This window comes from Manacus vitellinus, unplaced genomic scaffold (assembly GCF_001715985.3).
Source record: "Manacus vitellinus isolate BGI_N305 unplaced genomic scaffold, ASM171598v3 scaffold_6_pilon, whole genome shotgun sequence".
In the NCBI taxonomy this organism is placed as follows: domain Eukaryota; kingdom Metazoa; phylum Chordata; class Aves; order Passeriformes; family Pipridae; genus Manacus; species Manacus vitellinus.
Genome location: NW_021940750.1, coordinates 27153376 through 27166422, shown reverse-complemented (window position 1 = coordinate 27166422; position 13047 = coordinate 27153376). Strand labels below are relative to the sequence as shown.

The following is a 13047-nucleotide window of genomic DNA, read 5'->3' as shown; positions in this document are numbered from 1 at the left end:
CTGGACCCTGCCGGCTCTGCGGTAAAGGGAATGTCGTTACCACAGATCAGAATGAGTCAGGGCTGAGCCCCGTCGGCCTCTTTGGCGCGGGGACTGCCCTTCTGGGGGCTGTAGAAATGAACCTCAGGTGCGGGAAGGTGCGGGCTGCACTTGCTCGTGTTTCTTGAGGGAGAGCTCACATGGCTGAAAAATGAGTCTGAAGGTGAGCAGGGTTGTCTCTGTGCCCTCAGACTCATCTCTTCACCGAGCCTGGCTTGTCTGAGGTTGTGTAACAAGCAGGAAGAGGGAGAGCTGTTAAAGAAATCCTGATTCATATACTGTGGTTCTGTGCGCTGATGAACAGTACTTCCTGTTGTGGCGAAGAAATGCTTCTATGAACTGCTGTGATTTTTCCAAGTTCCCAAATATAAACTTCTTCTGTTTAAATGCTGTTCAAATATAATTGTCTTTTTTCATGTACTTTGCTAATGTCTCTTCAGCTTTATTGTGTTAATCTTAACACTAGTTCTGTTACACTGTTCTCATGTGTAATGGTTGGTTTACTTAGGAAATTAAGCAAGATAGCAGTATAACTTCCTTAAAAAAATAAAATTGCTGTTCTGAAGTACATAGAAACTGAGGAGTGTTCTTTCAAACTTGGTCTGGGTTGCAAAATTTGGCAAGTGCTGTGGTGTTAAGCAGCTGCTGTTCAGAGAATAAGTGTTGGATTTCATCCATTATGGCCTCTGCTACAATGACCTTGAGTTTCAGTCTAGATTTGAAAACAGTTTAAGGGAAGTTTACCCTTCTCTTATCTGTCCTTGCCTATCGCATAATGAAATGATAACTTTTATTAACGACTAAATTGTCTTCTAGTTTAATAACAAAACTCTGCTGAAACTGAAGTGACAAAGCGTAATACATTCAAAGTTACAAGGTGATGGTATTTTTTAGTTGCTACAGGTTTTGGGGAAGGGGAAGTGTACAGTCTTTGGTCTCCCACATGTGAAACGTAGCTGCTCCCTGGTTAGTTACCCAGTTAAAAAGTTCCACCTGAATGCCTGTTTTAAATTGGAATACCTAATGTTTTTATCCTGTTATTCTATGGAAAATGTAATTGAATCTCTGCCTTTTTTTCTTATGGGGTATTTTTCCCCCCTGTTAACTGCTGTCAATATACTTTGAAGTGCTGCATATACAGGCACATTTGAATCTGCACACCTCAGGTGTTTCCATCAAAAGGCATGAGAAACATGGTATTTATAAAGGAAATTTAACAAAATCAGGAAGTAAGCAATGTGTCACTTTTAAGACGGAAATGACAGTTGCAGAAAGTAGGATTTAAGAATGGTGCTTCAGGAGCCCCCATCTTAGAAGTTTGTCCTTTCCTTAATAAGATACAAGTGATTGAAAAGACTGAAGGCAGGGCAGCAGTTTGTATCAGGAGAGGTTTCAACGAGAGGATTTCAGGTTAGGGGAAGTGTAATGTTCTTTGCACAAAAGAACAGAAATTAATGTCTGTAAAAGTCGTATGATCAGTTTTCTGCATTTTGCACTTGATATGTGTAACATTTCCATATGAAAATTAAGGTTTATTATTTTTAAGATAAAACTGTACAAATACAGAAAAGTCCTTTTAGTGAAATTAAGATGTAAGCCTGTAGTACAACTAATTTTTAGAGGTATTTTATTATGTCTAATGGAGAAACCTGTGACTGTTGAGCAGGTTCTGCTGTTACAGTTTGTCATAAGACCAACGGTAGGGATGTGGTCCCGAGGGACAGGAGCTGGTGTTCAGTCTTGAGTTTCTTGTTACAGGAGGAGTGTGAGCCAAGAGGAGGTTTCTGGATTCCATTGAAGCCTGGCTGTACAGCCAGTCTGGTTTTAATAACTCATTGCTCAATTAACTGATGAAGCCCTTGGAAGATTCTGTAATCTGGAGTAAAGGGAACTTTCAAGGATTCTGCTTCAAGGGAGATCATGAGAGTGTTCTACGTGGGATTTGTGTGAAGCTTTCGTGGAAGTTTAAAGAATATTCCTCAGAGGCATACTCTTGTATTCTTAGTTTCTGTGTGTCTGGCATGAGGGAGGGGTGTTCTGTATTTTTGTTAAGGGGTTCTGGTTTTGTTTTTAATAGAGCGCATGGACATTAGAGTTCTTCATGTAAATAAAAGTGAAGACTGATTAAAGAGAAAAGCAGGATTTTAAAACTGATGCTACTTGTCTTTCACTTGGAGTTTAGTTATTTGTAAAAAGAGAAAGGTTGCTTTTGCATGGGAAACTCTAATTTGGTTGGTTTGTGTTGTTTTGGTTTTTTTTAACATGACAGTAATTTATCTGCCCGTAGGAAAATAATGGAGCTTGACATGCATTCATTCAGATTAGATATTTTTTATTTTGTCCTACAAAATCATGACTGACACTTCTAATTGACTTACTTTAAATTTGCATTGACATTCTAAAAATGTTACATTACATTTCTGTTATCTGCAATGCACTGGATATGTAACAAAGTATCTAAAACACTTTTTATTTAAATGGTTTATCAACAAAATATATTTTCAGTGTTTAATATGCTGAATTTAAGAAGTTTTTTCTTGTCCCCTCATCATTGTCATCAGGGTTCTAGGACTAGTGGAGCTTCTTTTACCTACTTCTTATATGTAAATTTCATATAGAAAATGAGCTTTACTGCTCCTCCAGCTCCAAATCACTTCCTCAGCAGTAATGCAGAGAGCAGATTTCAACAGCCACACCTGTCAGGGAAGAAAAGTTGAAGAAGAATGAGAGTCTGTTAACAGAAGACATTAGTTACTGAGAAGTAGAACTCTAAACTGTTTTGTTTTCACATGATGGTGATTTGGAAGAGGACAGAATCCATTGGTTGCAGAGTCCCTGTGTGATTCAGTTGGGTCATTGGCAATTTTGACGGTGTTTTCAAAAACATTTTTTACATGAAATTAATTTCCTTTGAGGAAAGTGTGCCTGTTTGTTTTTTGTTTGTTTGTTTTTTCCCATAAAGTTAATGGGAGGGTTGTATTCTATAGCTTGCAGTGTATACATTCAAAGAATACATGGTATTCTGGGTGAGTGGGGAGGGCAGGAAGTTTGCCAGAATGAAAAACGTTGAGTCATTTTACAGAGTTTATGTAAACCTGATTTTCTTGTTGTCTTTGGTATTTTTTTCTCTTCCAATATTAGCAAGAAGGCTCATTGTGTGCTCAACACTGCCTGAATAATTTGCTGCAAGGGGAATACTTTAGCCCTGTAGAGTTATCCTCTATTGCACAGCAGTTGGATGAGGAAGAAAGGATGAGAATGGCAGAGGGAGGAGTATCTAGTGAAGAATATAGAACATTTTTACAGGTAAAATCATCTTAATTTGGGGTTGCTTCATATTTACCTGAAATGTAACATTGTTTAGCACAGACCTGCTGTTCTTGCTAAGCTAGACAAGGTTAATTTTCTAGTGCTGAAAGCTCTTAAATTTGTAGTCCTTTTCATTCATGCATCTTAGATTTGGCATTTTCAAATGTTATTAGCACAATAATTCTACAGAAAGCTATATTCATCTTACAAGTAGAAAGGTCAAAGATGGCAAGGAGGATCGGTGATTAGCCTTTTGTTTTTGTAATCCAGTGTCAGATAGGAACAGAAGTGCCCATGCCTGTCTGCCCTTTAAGCACTGAGCATTTCTAATTTAAAGGTTTGAGTTTTAAATTAATATGCCTGTTTGGAGCGTTGTAATCAGCCTTACAGACAGGGACATAACAAGTTGTTGCTTTAAGAATATGCAATTACATTTATTTTCAAAACTCAATTATTTTTGACCTTTTATGCTTACACCATTTTTCTCTTTTCTCCCTCCCAATCTCACACTGAGCAGCAGCCTTCTGTAAATATGGATGATAGTGGATTCTTCTCAATTCAAGTAAGCACAGCTCTCTTCTTACACAATTTTCTGTTTATGCAGTATATGTTCTCTCATATAATTTAAATGACAATGAGCTTTTTCATCTAGTTGCCAATTTATGGGCTTAATGGGATTAAGTGCTGGACTTCCAAATCTTCAGAGTGTTTTCCATTAAGAGCAGTGACTTGCAGTTCTTCAGTTCATGGGCCCTTAAACACATAGAAGCATAGAACTGTGAAATGACACCTGCTGGCAATAAGCTTGATTTCTAAGCTGCTTCTTATAGACACTTTAGGTGTAAACATTGGCTCCCATGGACAACAGGTGAAAAAGCAGAATTGAGATTGCTTTCTCAAATCATAGACTCTAAAGCTCTTGACAGCGATTACAGGGTTATCACAGTGATCTGCAGAAAGCATCTGCATTCCAGTTTTTATAACTCACTCCAGATACTTCAGAGCTGGTTTTATTATTTTTCTTGTTCGGTTGGGTTTTTTTAAGGGCCATAGTGGAAAAGTAATCAATAATAAATACTTTAACCAGAAAAACAACAAAAAGGGTTTTGAACACCAAACTGGGTCTTGTGTCTAGACTAGAGCTGTAGGCAATGCTTTGCACCTTTGGCTTTCTCCCAAGCTTTCAGAGGTGCTTTTCCATGTTCCAGAATCCCTCTTCCCTATGGTAAGACAGGGCTGTTTTTATGTTCAGTGAAAAACCATTTAGTTTGGCTTTCCTTGTATTCTTGATTGTGTTGCTTCAGTATAGAAGCTGAAAAAACTATGCTTCCCCATTCTACTTTTTTGTCCTGTCATGGATTTTCTCACTTGCTGCACAGTTGGCTTCCTGAAAGCAAATTGAATTGTTAATTTAAATTTCTTAAAGCATTATTTCATGTAGCCTTAAAGAGTTACTGTAAAAGAGTTTGTGCTCAGTTCAGTGTCTGATTGATCCCATGACAATCCAGCAGTACAGAATTTCCAATAGTTACTGTGGAGAAAGATTGAGTTTGTACTGGGGAGGGAGGGCAGAGCAGTGCATTGAGAGCAGAGGTAACAACTACTCAAATGTGTGTGGGAGGTGAAGTTACAGCTTTGTTTTTGATTTAACACATCTCAGTTAAATCCTAGTTTTGTTACTTCCCCTTAGATAAGGTATAAGTGTTATGTTTGCATGCAAGTTCATGACAGCTGCATTTTGCATAATGTGATTCCTAGGTTTCCTTGCTATGTTTTGAAATCTAAGTTTTACAAGAACAGTGTAGTTGTTTATAGTAGCTAAGGTGGTTACATTGCTCAAATTTTGATGGTTTGACTCATGAAAAGTCCTATTTTTTGACAGGTTATAAGCAATGCCTTGAAAGTGTGGGGTTTAGAACTAATCCTCTTCAACAGCCCAGAGTATCAGAGACTTGGGATCGACCCTATGTAAGACTTCTTTAGCACCCTGCTTTCATTTTACTGAAAAAATACTCTTAATTTATGATTTAAATCCTTCTTTAAAATTACTATTTCAAACTCTGTTGCATTCTGATGTTTGTATTATACCTTGGGGTTTTGTTTTATTTTTTTGGGGGGTACATATGAGTATCTGTCCTCTGTGCCTTCATGATGTCTTAGTATCTCTGATATCACAGGTATATGGAAATTTCAGTGATACTGACAACTTCCTAAATGTTATAAAAGCAGTATAAGTATTCTGTAATGTAGCATCAACAGTTGTATTCCTGAAATTTTATTATATAAATTTGAATCAGTGGTTGCAAAGAACTTAAGCATTAACCTGTATTCTGATTTTAGAGTATTTAATTTTATTTATACCTTTTGTTTTTCTTTTTACAGAAATGAAAAATCATTTATTTGTAATTATAAGGAACACTGGTTTACAGTTCGAAAGTTAGGAAAACAGGTGACATTGTCTTTTTTTATTTAAATATTAACTTAAGAATGGGTGTGGAAAAGTGGTTGCGAGTAGATCACATGTTGGCCTTTTGCAAGCTTCAGCTGCAGTTTACTTTAATAGTATGCCATATTAAAAAAAAATAATGTTTGTTTTATCACAAAAAATGCCAGGCAACTCATTATAATTGTTAGCCTGGGGAAAGACCAGCAATTCCTGAGTGAACCTGTCCTTTAGGGAGATGCAGCTCTGGAAGAGTCTCTGTGATATTTAAGCTAGGCTGTTGGGTTTTTTCTGTGTGAAAAATAGCAGAAAAAATTGTATGGGGGAGGAGCAGGGAGTCTAGACAAGGATTAGGATCCCTATAGAATACAAACTTATTTTAATGAACTACATTATTGACAAGAGGTATAAAAAAAATTCAAAGTTCAAATGATTTAATATTTATAATTGCTAGCATTTAAGAGTATCCATTAGAATGAGGTTGGGGAAAGTAGAATCACAACTTTGTACTATTTTGGAAAACTTTATGAAGTAATTGTATTCTAATCAGGAGATAGTTATTGAAGGTAAGGGATGGCCATACAAATATTATCTGGTACATATATAATAATTCATATCCATGTCCCTTGCAACATCAATGCAGTGTCTTATTTCAGTGGCCAGTCATCCTTCTGGATCATACTTCATAAGCTTTTATGCAACATGAGCTGGTTTGATGTTTGTTTTTTTCAGGTGGCTTTTTTCTTAGAAAATGTTAATGGAAAACAGCCTTTAGATTCTGTAATAGTGAGGCAAGAGTCTCTTTGCCCATTTGGATCATTTTTGCAAGTGCTGGCTACCTATGTTGTCATCCAGATTAAAAAAAAAAAAGAGAAAAATTACCTCTGAGTAAGCAAACTGAACTCTACTGTTCTGCTTCAGTTTAAAAGTATGGCTAATGCTTACAGGCAATTTTGGTTTATTTGATATCAAAAAGGATGGTCTCTTAAAATTATGGGAATGCTCCTTATTATATATACAACCATATTGGGTGGAATTTTGTGAGAGAGCATTCTAACCTGAAACATCCTAAGTTGGAGGGGGAACGTGTTTTGCTTGTAACCACATGAAGACAACACTGGATAATGAGAAAAGATAGAGAAAATTTGTTGACTTGGATTTATTTAACCTGCTTCTCTTCTGTTACAGTTAAAGCAAAATTAGTTTACCAAAACTTTCTCCTCCATATTCCCTTTTAAAAGTTTCTGTAGTCTGTGCATTGTATTTTTTACATAACATTTTATTCCCCAGTGCTCCTACACTGGTGGTCTTCTTACTCTTTCCTAGTGGCAGAGTGGTTTTGGCTAATTAAGTATTGCCAGACAGAGTGGTAGATAGTCACTTATAGTATGAGTCTGGCTGCAGGTGTGTGACTGCATATGTGGAAGTTTGGTTAGATCAATGCATTTTTTGTGAGAATGAAGATGGAATTCTCTTTCTACTATCTGAAATGGTGCTTCCTGGTTAAAATTAGATAATATCGAATGAGTAAGGTATTAAAAAAGATTCTTTGGTTTCATTGCAATATATGTGGGGGTTTAAGGGTAGAATATTTTATGGCCCATGTTGAATATATTTTCTGTCTAGAAGTTTTATATAATATTGTTTCTCTCTTGAAGTATTATAAATTACTAGTTATCTTCTTCAGGAAACTAGAAATGGTCTGTATATATTTATATCAAGTGTCCCCTGTTGTAATACAGTGCTATACTGTCAGCATATTAAATATGAGTTAATTATTCTTAATTTTTAAATTTAAAAATAATCTCAGGGGTAAACAATAGTTTCCAGCATCACCAGCTATTAAAGGCGGAATGTGTAATGAAAGTATTTAATGGAAATAATTTAACATATATTTACTGTAACTACTAATTTCCTAACACACAGCATTAACTTATGAAGGGTTTCTTACTTCATTAGTCTCAGCTTTAAAAGTAGGATTAAGCACAGTTTTACAGTGATGTCCAAAATAAATCAAAATACAGTGGTAGAAGAATTATCTGTTTTAATCTGTTTACCTGGTACCAGTATTCAGTAATGGGAGAGAGCATGCAGTAATTTCCACTCTTCAGATCTCCTGTTAGCTGAAGAGTATTTGAAGATAACCTTTAGCAGTATAGGTATTGTGCTTCAAAAGAATTTTATTTGATAATTTATGTTACTAGATTTATTTGGATATTCCATCATAGAAAATTACCACAATGTACAGAAATGAATTATTGAGTAATCTTTATGCTAGTTTGTTTTCTCAACCTCTTTTTTCTTTAATTACAGTGGTTTAACTTGAACTCTCTCTTGATGGGTCCAGAACTAATATCAGACACATATCTTGCACTTTTCTTGGCTCAATTACAACAGGAAGGTAATAGAAACTTGCAGATGTTAAATAGTAACTTGCAGATGTTAAATGTCATTAATTAAAAGTAGGTAATAATTATTATTTCTTAGAACTTCAACTACCCTTAGTTTTATGATTGAAATAGTGAAATAACCCAAGTCTTTATAATGAAAGGTAGAGTCTTACGTTGTAATAAATGGCACATCATTGTGTTCCATGGAGTGTGCATTTTAGAGTGTTTATATCTGCACCTTAATGCCATGGACTTATGATTTCTTTTTCTCAGGTTATTCCATATTTGTAGTAAAAGGAGACCTGCCAGACTGTGAGGCTGATCAGCTACTGCAGATGATTCGGGTACAGCAAATGCAGAGACCAAAACTAATTGGGGAAGAGGCAGCACAGTCAAGAGATCAGAGGTAAGGTAAATAGAGATTTCATTTTAATAATGTTCAGTATGATTGGTTTCCATGATTAATGCCACATGGAGACAACCCCCTTGAGTAATTAGAAGTACCTTTAGTGCAACGTTTACTGCTTTTGCACACAGTAAAAACAAGTTGGTAGACAACAAATGGTTTATTTTTAAATGGTGTATTTTTAAGTGGGTAAAAACTGCCTTAATAAGGATTGAGTTTTTCCACGTGCATAAGCATATTATAGTGCAGATTTTTAACTTTGTGATTAAAATGGGTTAGCAAATCCTACCAAACTATGGTGAATAGTAATTAACCTATAATTAAGACTAGCTTGTGCATTCTGTCATAAGTAGAAAACAACAAGAAACCCAAATGTGAATTTCACATCATATAAATCATACACCATTTTCTTTTGGAGTAATTTCATTCCAGTGTTGTGGTGCTGCTCAGTTTTGATGCATTTTGCTAATATAAAACATCCTTGAAAATGTATAAAGTACTACTTCTGCAATAATTTTATTCAATTTTCATGGTGAATAAATTGCAAACTGATAAAAAGGGTTAAGGCTTTTCAGAGGAATTCATTATTATTTCTTCCCCTTTGTAAAGTTAAACTGATGTTGTAAATTGATGGAATAGTTGGCAGCAATGTGGAAAGTGTGTACAGTTTACAGAGGATCTTTTGCTTTAGTGTGGTCTTCAAAGCTTCCTGAGGAGACCACATACTCTATTTTCTGCTGGTGTAACTGTTTAAATAGCAGTAGGTTTGAACAGCATGTATTATAGCTTTTTGTAGGATTATGATTTCTGAAAATTTTCCTGTCTAACAGCTTCTTGTCAACATGTGCCTGGCTTTAGAGTTGCAGTGTGCTGCAAATGAGTTTTTAAGGTTGCTTTACAGCTGCTTGCAGCTCTTTTGTGCTTTTTTATGTAGAAAGTAAAATACTTGTTTATGTAACAGACTTTCACAATAGAAACGTTTTTTCTGAAGTTAAAAAACCCTAGAGTTAAATCAGCAGAAAACAGTAATTTTAAAACTCACTCTAAAATATAATATAACTTCTGTCTGAATTTTGCTATAAACACGTGAATTTCACAGGCTACCCAGAAGTGATGTGGACCAAGCAATAGAAGTTAACCATCCTTTTGATGGAACAGGCATGTTAGATGAAGATGAAGAGAATTTTCAGAGAGCCCTGGCTCTAAGTAGGCAGGAAATTGATATGGAGGATGAAGAAGCTGATCTTCGCAGAGCCATTCAGCTCAGCATGCAAGGTGCAGTGTCCATCTAAATTTCTCTGCTAGTGTTTGTGTTGCTTATGCTTTAGGCAGCTACTGGAATCAGTTTGTCAGGCACTTTCCAGCATGCATCAGGCTCTCTGGAAAGATTGGCTTTGAGGCATGGAAGGATGATCCAGAATTTCCTGTAGCTCTCTTTGTTCTGCTTTTTGAAAAGTTATAACTTTCACGTTCCATTGATCATTAGGAAGGAAGAACAAATTGGCTAAGGGTGGCAGGAGGGAAGGGAAACCAGTCCTAAGGTGAGGAGGAGAGATAGTATCAAGGGAAGTTAGTCTAGGTGCTTATTTCTCCAACAAGTTTCTTTCTTCCTTTCAAGTTTGAAGACGTATTCTTAAGCTGTATGTCATTTGCTAACTTCATTTTACTGTAATGAGTAGGATGTGGCATGTTCTGGTTTTAGGCAGTCGTCGAAGTGAGCTCTCAGGCTCGTTACCGCAGAGTGTTCCTCAGTCGTCTCACAGCAGTCAGACAGAATCCCTTTCTTCAGAAGAACTGCGAAGGAGAAGACAAGCCTATTTTGAAAAGTAAAGTAGTTGTTAGAAAACTGCATGTGGAAGTACATGTCGTATTTTTCAGTGCTTTTGGGGTGTGGATGGATTTCTTACCGAGGTCCAGCTTGACTTTTCTCTCTTAACATGATTTCTTAACAGTACCTAAATTTTACTGTTCTCAGGTGGTTCCAATGAAGAAACCTGTAAATAAGAGGGGGTTTGTTACTAATGCAACAGCAGTCTTGTGAAGAAAGAAAATACACATGCTATAGAAGTATTTTAAATGAAATCCTATAAATTTCTGTAATTATCCTCCTGACAAAAAATACTACTTCTTTAAGACTTTGCTTCTAGTAGTGATGCTTCTCATGTGCATCATGTGAAAGCATTGTAGATATTTTATGTTGCTGTTCTGGTGTACTTTCTTAATACATAGTTATGTTATTGTTGTAGCTTTTCCTTATCTCTGTCTTCTAGTGATGGAAGAAACAAAGACCAGGGAGAAATACTATGGATGGGAGGAGTTAGACTTCGTGTGGTAGGATAAGAATGCAGAACTTCCCAATGGTGGGAAAATAGTAATGTGGCTTGGGCTATAATACTGTGAAGATAGGTGTCTGAAGGTTAGCAGGGTGAAATGATGGAAGAGATTTTAAGTACTGAGATTTTATTGTACCAAACAGCTTCTACCTCTGTTTCTTGGTCTTCCTTACAATGAAATGAACTTGACTCAGGTGTCATACTGATGTTAATCTTAGTCTCTTGCAAATTTATGACACTTTCAGACAGCAACAACAGCTACAGCAGCAAGATCAGACGCCAAACCTACATGATAAGGCAACTCTTAGCTCAAGCACTCAAGAAGCTGACCCAGGTATTGTTTTTTACAGTTACATCCAACACTGAAATATTTGTCTTTTTCCCCTTTGTGTTGTGCTGTTTCCTAACCTTCCTTGTCTGCCAACTTCCTCACTCCAGCAGCCATTCAGACTGTCACAGCCATTGCTTTTTTGGCAGTGAAGGAAAGGATCACTTTCCTGAAAAGCCTGTTCCTCTTTGAATCTCAATATCCTGTTTCAAAATGAAGAGCATTGCTATTCGATCACTTGAGTTCTCGCTTTGCTTTTTGTTGTTTTGTTTGTCTTCAGCATTACAAATTGGAATCTTTGACAGGATTTGTGCCACTTATTTGTTTCCTAAATTACTTTTAAAGTTGTATGACCACTTGGGTTAATATCTGACAAAATTACTGGAACCAGTTTTCAGTAGAACATAAATGCAGACCTTACCAGTATTAGGTATTGGTGATCCAAAATTGATGTGTATTATGTGTTACAAACAGACCGTTGTTGGTGGAAAACTAAGTTCACAATGTTCAATGATTTTAAAAACAAAACCAATTTTGTGGTTGGGGTGGAAAAAGGTGGATGTGGACAAAAGGAACAACAAAAGTATTTAACTACAGTTAAGAACCAGCTCTGTGAATTTATTACAGCTTATACACATTTATTGTCTTTAGGAGGTGATATGAGTGAAGAAGACATGCTTCAAGCAGCCATGAATATGTCTCTGGAATCTGTTAAAAACCACTTGAATTCAGAAGAGAAGAAATGACATAATTTTTTTCCGCTCTTATTGTCAAAACGCTAAGTCTCCATTAAAATTCTACCGTGTGAATGTTGCACAAGCAGGGTTCATTTCAGAGTTCTGGAAGCAGGAATGAAAGGGGGGCTGCTGGAGGTCAGAGTTTAGAGGGAATCTGCAAATATGAAAAAGATCACACTAATTTAGAAAACTGTAGCACTCCTACTACAAAACATCTGCTCAAAAAAGTAGTAGTGTTAAAATTACTGAACTATTCACATGAACAAAGTCAGATGAGTGTAGCACCTGTAACTTACATATAAAAAGCAAGTTTAAATTGTTTTGAAGAATTCTGTATAAGATATAAATGGTGCCAAAACCAGCATCTACTGATTTCCTTCAGTACTAATGGGAAAAGAGACACAAGTAATAAGTTGTGCTGATAAATTATTATGTTCCTTTTAATAAATCGCTCTAAAATGGGGAAAATAATTAAGTTCTGTTAATCTTAAATTTATTTTGTGAGCTCTGAGTTGATTAGAGCAGAGTGCTAATAAGGCCAAGGTGATGGGTTCGATCCCTCTATGGGCCATTCACTTTAGGAGGTGGATTTGAGGATCCTTGTGGGTCCCTTCCAACTCAGAATATTCTGTGATTCTGGGTGACTTAACATCAACTTTTTGATCCTGCTGTCCACTTTTGAAATGACCCATTCTGCAGGAGAAACAAGAATCCATAGATTTCATACTTACAATTCAAGATAAAATCTTTAGTGGATTCTTGAGTATAATGTTACTCATGAATCTTTCAGTGATTTCTGACTTCCTAGCACTTTGTGGTTTTACTTTTAATTCCAACTGTAAAATTTTAAATCCATGTTTAACATTTTGGTTTTTGGCATATAACTTGCCTTATTTGGTTTGATGAGGTTTTTTATAAATTTTTGTTTGTTATGTTCTTTCTTGTTAAGCCACTGTCTTTACTACTAAAGTAGGATACAATCCATTGGGTTGAACAGGTTTTCTTTTCTACCTCTTCCAAAGTCTTTTTTTTTCCCCTTTTCAAGCTCAAACCTTCATTTTG

General features: G+C 36.0%; 1 protein-coding gene across 2 annotated transcripts; it reads left to right on the top strand.

Annotated features, from left to right (window-relative positions):
* The first annotated feature begins 14 nt into the window (after positions 1-14).
* On the top strand, positions 15-12189 carry ATXN3 (ataxin 3). Of its 2 annotated transcripts, none has more exons than XM_008933589.3 (11): positions 15-127; positions 3181-3345; positions 3866-3910; positions 5231-5316; positions 5731-5797; positions 8105-8192; positions 8455-8587; positions 9687-9862; positions 10290-10413; positions 11166-11254; positions 11900-12189. In XM_008933589.3, the coding sequence occupies exons 2-11, from the start codon at positions 3292-3294 to the stop codon at positions 11992-11994; spliced, it is 957 nt and encodes a 318-aa protein (XP_008931837.1). In that variant the 5' UTR covers positions 15-127; positions 3181-3291; the 3' UTR covers positions 11995-12189. The 2 variants fall into 2 exon arrangements, with proteins under 2 accessions (XP_008931837.1, XP_029820029.1); XM_029964169.1 differs by lacking the exon at positions 15-127 and adding an exon at positions 1745-2024.
* The last annotated feature ends 858 nt before the right edge of the window (positions 12190-13047 follow it).